Source organism: Macadamia integrifolia, chromosome 1 (assembly GCF_013358625.1).
Source record: "Macadamia integrifolia cultivar HAES 741 chromosome 1, SCU_Mint_v3, whole genome shotgun sequence".
Taxonomy (NCBI): Eukaryota; Viridiplantae; Streptophyta; class Magnoliopsida; order Proteales; family Proteaceae; genus Macadamia; species Macadamia integrifolia.
In genome coordinates this window covers 6,006,606-6,015,359 of record NC_056557.1, presented here as the reverse complement: position 1 = coordinate 6,015,359, position 8,754 = coordinate 6,006,606, and the positions used below count along the sequence as shown (strand labels likewise).

Sequence of the window (8,754 nt, the reverse complement as noted above, 5' to 3'; positions counted from 1 at the left end):
CAAATCACAAGATAGATTTCAATTATCCATTTCTATGGTTTTCTTTTTAATTATTAATTTGAAGAAAAACACAATACACACACATATATATATGGACATACATGGGATACATATCAATATCATAGTTTGAAAATCTTGTATTAAGTCGGGCAAATCATCTAAGTTGAGTAAGAAAAACATAAAACTTGATCAGGAATAATGAAGACTTGTCAACGTTTAAGAAATGACCGATCTAGGTCCAAGTCAATTCAAGTTTTTATTGAATAAGTGTTTTTGCCTAAGGCACGTGAAGCCCATCAAATCTCTCTCTCTCTCATTTGGGAAAGGAAGATATATATCAAAAAAAAAAAAAAAAAAAAGAATAAGAACACTACATAGTCACCTTCCCCTATGCCCTCTCACAAGGGGTTGCTAAATGATCAAGCAGCCCCCATGTTGGATGTCCAAGTACGCTATCCCATTGGTTGAGGTGTTGGCACATGCTGCACATGACTAAGTAGTGATCTCTTAACCCTACAAGAATGAGTCACTCGACTCATCAGATTTTCAAAAGGACGAACAGAGTTGAAAAACTTGATTTTCAACTATATATGACAAATATACAAGAAGTATTTAATTGAATTAGAATATCAAATTTAGCACATGGCTAGTTTATACCATGCCCTCTATATTCAACAGGTGGAATAGATACATCATTTGTCCATATAGCAAAATAAGTGCCTTTTTATTTTTTTCCATAGATATAGCAAAATAGGTGTGTTGTGAGGTTTAGTAGAGCAAGAGACCCTTTGCAACGATATAAATTTTTTAAAGTATAAAATTCAATGGAAACCATGATGCTGACATAATTATTGTGTTCATTTGCCAATTAAAGGAAAATAAATAATAAAAAAGTATATGTTGCAAAATAATTTTTTTCCTCTTTTCTATAACAACAAAAGATTCTCTAGTTATTTGTGATTTTTTCCCTCTTATCATTTAAGGGAGCTCTTAAAAGAACAACTTGTAAAAAAAGACGAGGGTGTGGAATGGTATGGAAGTAAAATTTCTATAAATGGAGGAACAAATTAACCTGGAAATAATTGAATTTTGGTAATATTTTCGTATTATATATTATTAAAAGTTTGCTCTAAAATTTTATATATATTTTTTTAAATCGAATATAAAATTCAATGGAACTATGAAAGCCACGATGCTGACAAAATTATTGTATTCATTTTCCAATTAAAAGAAAAGAAATAAAAAATAAACAATATGATTGTTTCTAAAGGTTTTCTTTTTTATTTTTGGATTAGAACAAAAGGTATTGTGGCTGTTTGGGGGATGTTTTCCTCCTTGCCATTTAACTTAGATTTTGAAAGAAAATCCTGAATGATCGTCCCATAAAATAAAAAAACTCTGACTATATTCTGTATTTATTTATTAATTTTTTTTTTAGAGAAAGAGACTGATCCTTGAGTAAGATCAAGGTTTTATTATGTAGTGGTAGAGGAATTTGAGGGTGGCTGTTATCTAATTTCAAGGGATGTCGATTTGTGATGCGATAGGCAGAATGCCTTTTTGTATTATCATATATACAGAGGGAAAGGAACTTGAGGAGATGATCTAACTCTTTGTGTACATATCAGCACATCCATTTCTCTATCAATTTTGAGTCGCGGTAGAAGGCACTATTGTTTATTTCCCTTCTACAGAGAATGGGAGAAATAAGTGGATTGCTTCCAGCCTTCAATCAAGAAATGGGAAACAATCCCAATATGCTTTGAGCTTAGAATCCAAGAAATAGGAGCGAATCCAAACAGGACCAAATTTCATTGATTTTGATGATAGGAGGTGGGAGTACAATGATGATAGAAGGAGTTCAAATTGTTTCAACGGGTTCCCAGCCGTTGGATGTTCACTGCATCTCACTCACTGCATCACTACAAACGATTTTGACACTGATAGAAGAGTTCCAAACATTCAATTTTCATTCGAAGTTCACTAGGTCAGCTCCCATCTCTAAATTCAATAGATTTGCACAATTTTGATGGCTTGATTGAACCCTCACTATTGGGCTGAAGCACAAATTCATGGATTTCTAAGATCTAGACTTGGCCTAAATTTAAGGTGAAAATGAAACTTTGGGCTGGGTTGGGCCTATCTTATTAGACTAAGATCTTCATGTTGAAATTTAAGCTGGAATTAGAGATGGGAAGCTGTGGGCCTGGACAAGATGGGCTTTGTGCAAGGAGGCTCTGGCTTTTGCTCTTCGTCTTCCCTCTCTAGTGTTTAAGGTAACTTCAGTTACAGAATCCATTCCTCTTCTTCTTCTTATTCTTCTTCTTTTCTATATAAGCTAAAGCTTCTGGCTTGCATTCTTCACGAATCATCGATCTCCACCTTGACCATGGAACGTTCTACGAAGCTTTTCCTTCTGACTCTTCTGGTGAGCATGACCTGCTTGGGCATGGCACGGCCTCTGAACCCGGATTCAAGCAACTTAAGCCTTGCTACTCGACTACAAAGCGACAACAACACGGTATGCTGGGACTCGTTGTTGGAGCTCAGGGCATGTACTGGGGAAGTCATCCTTTTCTTCCTCAATGGAGAGACCTATCTGGGGCCTGATTGTTGTCGTGCCATCCGATTCATTGAGCACCAATGCTGGCCTGCCATGCTCGGTTCTATAGGTTTCACGCCAGAGGAATCTGGCATTCTCCGAGGCTATTGTGATGCCACCGGAGAAACCACCGCACCTCCACCACCACCATCATCGCCAACCCCACCACCTTCTCCCCCTGGTAGTAATTCCACTCCGCTCATGTCCATGGATGACTTCACACCCTAATAATGCTAGAAATGTAGATTTTCAGTTTCTGCTTCTCTGTTCTATGCTTTAATGAATTAAGACTCCAGATTTCTTAGCAGTATTCTCTCAAAATTAAAAATGGAAAATTTTGAAGAGAGACAGGAAATCATAGGGTAATACCGAGAATTGGACTAAACAATTGAATGGCCCTGAATTCACAGACATGAATATACCACAAGTATAGGAAAAGAAAAATGGATCTTTAACCGGAAATTGAATCGATTGGTTTCGAAACGAAACTGAAAATCATCGGAGTAAGATCAAAGATCAAACATCAAACACGAGCGTATAATAAGGAAGAATTACTGACGCCCCAATCTGAGCCCGTCACAGCGTCCTTGTACTTCTTCTGATATTCATTCCTTACTTTCTTCCCCTGCCGTTTCTTGCGCTTGCGATGAGCATGATGTTTCCCGCGCTTTCTGAATCTTGAATTCACGTTCACTGGAGCTTGGAAACTTGCCGGCGTTGTTAAATCCTGCATTATCGGCACTGGTGAATTTGACGACGTTATAAAATCTTGCATCGTCGGTGATAGATAACTAACCGGTGTTAACAATTCTTGCATCTTCGGTTCTGGTGAACTCGCCGGCGTAATCAAATCTTGAATCGTCGGAGATAGAGAACTTACCGGCGTTATCGAATCTTGCATCTTCGGTGCTGGTGAAGTGGCCGGCGTTATCAAATCTTGCATAGTCTGCGCTGGAAAACTTGCCGGCCTTATGAAATCTCGCATCGTCGGAGATAGAAGCGGAGGAAGACTAGTCGGATAGCCAGAAACGCTCTTCCCTTCCTGAAATCTGACAGATAGAATAATTCCATTGAGTCCATGTGCGGTAATGCCGGGACCCACGTATAGGTCGGGAATAGAGATCGGAACGCCGTCGACGACCAGGGGAGTGGCGGAGAAGTTTGCCTCTGTAGTGTGATTACTGGCGATGAAGAGAACATGATGAGGGACAAGACTTTCAAGGTAAGGCACATGAGACATAGAGACAATTTGAAGATCGGAGATGGTGAGACGATGAGGGGATATGTGGGAGCGTAAGGTCTGGATGTAATCTGAAGCCTGTGATGCCAGATCCAGATAGTAGAGAGACGAGTCAGTGGGAGCGAAGAAGGTGAAGGAATCTCCGCTGCCGCCGTCGCCGTTGCCGTCGAGGAGCTCATACAGAATATCGGAGGTTTCGATGGCGTTGCAGAAGAGATTATAGCCTTTCGATCGAAGGACGCCAATGGCGGTCTCGAGCTCTTCTTCTGTGATTCCGGCGACGGCGAAGACTAGGAATGAGAGGATGACGAGGAACAAAATCGATCGAAGACGACGTTCCTCCATGGCCAGAGAGAGAGAGAGAGAGAGAGAGAGATAGAGTTTTGGCGGGAGTTTCTTGAATCTTGAGACGTAAAAACTTGCTTACCTCGCTAATGACCAGTTGGATTGCTTTTCTCTATTCGCTGTTACCGTCGTTTGAGTTCAGTGATCAGTCAAAGCGGGAAGCTACATCTACCGTTGGATCCGTAATATCCATTGTGATCTAACGGCATACAATACAATTGAGAATAAAGCTCCCCTGTATCCTAAGTATACTTTTTTTTTTTGATAAAATAGCTTAAGCATACGAATGCAATATTTTCTCCATCTAGACTGCAACTGATTAAAAAGAAAACAAAACCATTCAGTCTAGTTTGGCGACTGTGGCCCAGTGTTAGGCCGATAGGAAAAGATTGTGTTGCCCCTTGCCGTGCGTTGAAGATGCTCTCACTCACTTCTGTTGGTCAGTGAGTTTAGCTGGTGCCGGTCCAATGGGATTCTTTCACTAAAAAGAAAGAAGAAAAAATAATAAAATTAGGATGAAAAACTAAAGAAAAGAAGACAATATAGATAGGTGCTTAATGAAAGAAGAGAGGGTCCTGATGTGACCCCCCTCTCTCCTCATATATCTCCCTTTCCTTATTATATGATTTCGTATCAATTTCCCGTGGCCTTAGGAAAACTTGATCCATATAGATAATATCAAATTTAATTCCTGAGAAGTGAAAAAACTTCTCTTAATCAATGTGATTGAATGGAAAAAGGTATTCGAACATTTGATAATAAGGTGTGGCTCTTAATGATGATATTCACAGTTCCAAGAATTCAATCAATATATCAAATCATCTTTGATGTGGTGAAGGAAAACTTTCATCTCAATGGTTAACCACTTCATCTCTATACCATAGTTTTTAAAACCAGGTTGTATTGGTGGTTGACAAAAAAAAAAAAAAAAAAAACTAACTTCTTTTTGTTTAGTTCAATGTTGGATCACAATACCATCTTGGACAAAAACCATAATCATCAAGCAATTTTTTCAAAAATTACTCATTTTGAAAACAACCTAAGGTCGTTTGATTTGGCATTTTTTTAGTTTATGGGGGTGATTCTGCAAAGCAAGGGATAAGGCTACGTACAACTTGCCCCTCTCAAACCCTACAATAGTGGGAGCCTCGTGCACTGGGTTGTTCTTTTTTTTTTTTTTTTTTTTTTTTTTAATTCTATTTCGAAATTTGTTTAGTTTAAAAAAATTTTTTTTTTAATCTTATTTCAGTGAAATAGAAATCAAATTTCACTAAAATTCTGAAATAATCCTCAGATTACGATAAGGACCGATTGAGGAGATTTTCTCCCTTACCTTTTTTTATCATATCTGGTCACAGTTTGTACAAGGTTTTCTAACATTTTGGGATCAAATTCAACATGGTTCTGTGGTGTTTTATATCAAAGTCAATTTCTGGTTATCTTCAAGGGTACTACTCCCTCATCCGACGATGCAATGATCGAAGCAACAAGAATTCTACAGGGATTGTGGAGGATGCAATCGAAAGGTTGGAATTTCTCTGAAGTTTGGTTCTCTTCTAAGGCCTTCACCTTATTCTGAAGCCAGTTCATGGTTGCTAGCCCTGCAATAGTTTTTCTACTTTTTGGTCTATATATACCTATTTTGGTCATGTACAATTTGTATATAAGTGTGGGAAATCTGATCCAGCCATGATATATTTGAGGTCTGTAGGGCCTCGGGTTAGACTAGGTTATAAGAACCAGAACCCGATGGATTGTACATAGTTCTTGTTTTATGAATTTCATCGTTTCTATTAAAAAAAATTGAAATTGCATTCACTCTCTCTTTAATGAGCACATGGTTACTTTGATGCACAAAAATTAAGCATCATCTTTGATCTTTTCCCCATGGTCTCACCACTGCCATTCCTACGGCCACCACCTTTAATATAGAGAATCTGCTCAAAAAAATTGAGGTATCAAATAGATTTCTTATTCTTATTCTTATTCTCTCTCAATCTGCTTTAAATTACATCTCACTATAATTGAGACATCCAAAATAAACAGATCAGAAAGAAACAGAGAAGGATGACAGGGAAAGGAAACACAAGGCAATCTCACTATAACTGAGACATCCAGAATAAACATATCAGAAAGAAACAGAGAAGGATGATAGGGAAAGGAAACACAAGGCAATCAGCAAAGAGGATGCTTAGAAGAGATGGTGATGTTTCTTGCCATGAGCCTCCTCTTCTTTCTCCTTGGCTTCTTCCTTCTCATGGTGCTCATGGAAAGCGTATCCAACACCACCCACTGCGGCTGCTGCTGCAATCTCCTCTTCGATCTTGTGCTTGTGAGCATGCTCAGGGTCTTTCTTTGCCTTGTGCTTCTCGTGCTGTCAAGTGTTAAAAGAAAAGAAAGTTGTGGCTCTTATTAGCTTTCAAACTGATCAAACAAAGCAATAATGCATAGATTGTTGCAGAGATAAAATTACCAGAGCAAAAGCACCAGCAGCTGCAGCACCTAGCTCACCCATGTGTTCCATGTGCTTGTGGTGCTTCTTCTCCTTTTCAAAATCCTCAGTGGAGGTGGCAAACACGGTGGTCTCAGTGGCGGAGACATCTCCCCTGCCATCACCTTCGCAAGTGACCTCAGAATACACAACCTCTTCTTCCACGGGCTTCTCCTCCTTGTGGTGGTGGAAGAGGTGGTGGTGGTGCTTCTCCTCAGCCATGGTAGTGAGATTTAGAAAAGTAAGAAATTATGCCCAAACTATCACTTTTGGTACCATATATATAGTCAAAAGAAGAACTGAAAAACAAAAAAAAAAAAGAAAAAAACCGAAAACCCCTTTTAATAGTTTACCAAAAAGATGAAAGAAACTGCCGGTCGGACACAGGGTATGCCAGACATGCAGGCCAATGGGATAGTGACATAGCATTTTCAATGCATAACGGGAAGGCTACGTGGTCTTTTCATGCTTGCACCAATCTGGATTTTTCTTGCATCAAACTGGCGGGGTTTTTTTTTCCATAAATAGAAACCTCTATTACTAATTTACCAATAAAAAGCTCTATTGGTAATTTACCAAAGGAACCATTAATTATTTACTAAAAAAAGAAAAAAAAAATCCCATTAATAATAGGCCAAAGTTTTCTTCAATAGTGGTTGAATGATGGGACGATCTAGATGTGACTCCATCATTCTCCACCCCTCTCCCTTCCTAGTGTGTGTGGTTGCGATGGGCCATGATGTATGGGAAGACTTGGTCCTTAATAATATACCAGAAAATCCCATTAATAATTGAACAGAGTTTACCTAAGGCCAATCACTGTGGCCCATCGCGACCATAGATAATATGGGTGAGAGATAGGGATCAAATCTGGATCGTTCCATCGTTCAATCACCGCTGAAGAAAAACTTTGTCCTTAATAATTTACCAAGAAAAAAAAAAACCACCATCAGTAGATTATTACTCAAAGAGAACCTCATTTACAATTTACCAAAAAAACCCACTAATAATATACCAAAAAATCCATTTATATTTTACCAATAATAATCTTACCAATCTACGCAGCAAGGTACAGTGGATCCGCAGGCCAATGGAAGAGCGTGTGGGAACATCTTAAATGAGCATAGGGGGAGGTCAATGTGGCCTTTTCGTGCCCACACTAATTTGGACATTTCCTGTGCCAGGCTGACAAGGGTTTTTTTTTTTTCCTAAAACAAATCCCCCCATTACTAAATTACCAGTAAAAAAACCACAAATAAAGTACCGAAAAATCCCATTAATAATTCACCAACAAAAAAAAAACCCACCAATAATATTTCAAGAAAAAAAATTAAATAAATGAACTCCCCCTGATTGTGCAACCCTTGCGTCCAGATAAAAGGGAGGCAAAATGACACCCCACCCATGAGAAACTTAAAAGGTCCACCCCAGTTGGTGCCCATGTGCTGATCAACTCCTCACACGGAACATTCAAGTATTTCCTTTTTGCTGTTTTAATTTGTTGGGCAGGTCTTGATTCTCACAACTATTCTTCTTCAAATACCCCTTCTCAGACGAAATTTGGAGAGATTATGAGCCTTTGTTCCCCCTCCACTCAATTATATTTCATGTTATCTCGAAAGCTAGCTGGCCATCTGCTCCACTATAAATCAACTACGGAAGAAGAGAAATTTGAGACTATATACAAGACCAGACCTAAACCCTTGATTGTCAGAGATATTATGGTAGATATTCTATACAAATGCAAGACTTCGCCATTGGAGGGCCAGCATTCGTGAACAAATCTATTTATTAGTAGCAAATGAATATCCAAGTCTCGTGGCAGGGGGAGGTTAATTAGGGGTTTCAGTTATTTTATATTGTGGAGTGTTTTGCTTTGGTGTGTTGGGTCTCCTATTCTCTCGAGCCTTGTTCTTATGAGATGTAATTTTAAGCTGCTTCGCTTTTTTTTTTTTCCGATTCCTCTCCTCATTCGCCCCCCCCCTTTTTCCTTTATGATGCAATAATGTTATAGTAAATACCAACAAATATAAAAATAAATAAATATAGATCTACACAACATAGAGATTTAACGAG

General features: G+C 38.6%; 3 protein-coding genes across 4 annotated transcripts; 1 reads left to right on the top strand and 2 right to left on the bottom strand.

The window, feature by feature from the left end:
* The first annotated feature begins 1,828 nt into the window (after nucleotides 1-1,828).
* On the top strand, nucleotides 1,829-2,842 carry LOC122077377 (egg cell-secreted protein 1.4-like). The gene has a single exon (XM_042643320.1). The coding sequence runs from the start codon at nucleotides 2,390-2,392 to the stop codon at nucleotides 2,828-2,830; it is 441 nt and encodes a 146-aa protein (XP_042499254.1). The 5' UTR covers nucleotides 1,829-2,389; the 3' UTR covers nucleotides 2,831-2,842.
* Nucleotides 2,843-2,967: 125 nt separating this feature from the next.
* Nucleotides 2,968-4,272, bottom strand: LOC122083438. Of its 2 annotated transcripts, none has more exons than XM_042651253.1 (2): nucleotides 3,399-4,272; nucleotides 2,968-3,329 (listed from the first exon to the last, which is right to left on the bottom strand). In XM_042651253.1, the coding sequence occupies exons 1-2, from the start codon at nucleotides 4,185-4,187 to the stop codon at nucleotides 3,126-3,128; spliced, it is 993 nt and encodes a 330-aa protein (XP_042507187.1). In that variant the 5' UTR covers nucleotides 4,188-4,272; the 3' UTR covers nucleotides 2,968-3,125. The 2 variants fall into 2 exon arrangements, with proteins under 2 accessions (XP_042507187.1, XP_042507192.1); XM_042651258.1 differs by having other exon boundaries at nucleotides 3,483-4,272.
* A 1,865-nt stretch (nucleotides 4,273-6,137) lies between these two features.
* Nucleotides 6,138-6,943, bottom strand: LOC122083608 (abscisic stress-ripening protein 1-like). Its single transcript, XM_042651475.1, has 2 exons — nucleotides 6,661-6,943; nucleotides 6,138-6,561 (listed from the first exon to the last, which is right to left on the bottom strand). The coding sequence occupies exons 1-2, from the start codon at nucleotides 6,898-6,900 to the stop codon at nucleotides 6,379-6,381; spliced, it is 423 nt and encodes a 140-aa protein (XP_042507409.1). The 5' UTR covers nucleotides 6,901-6,943; the 3' UTR covers nucleotides 6,138-6,378.
* Nucleotides 6,944-8,754: the final 1,811 nt, after the last annotated feature.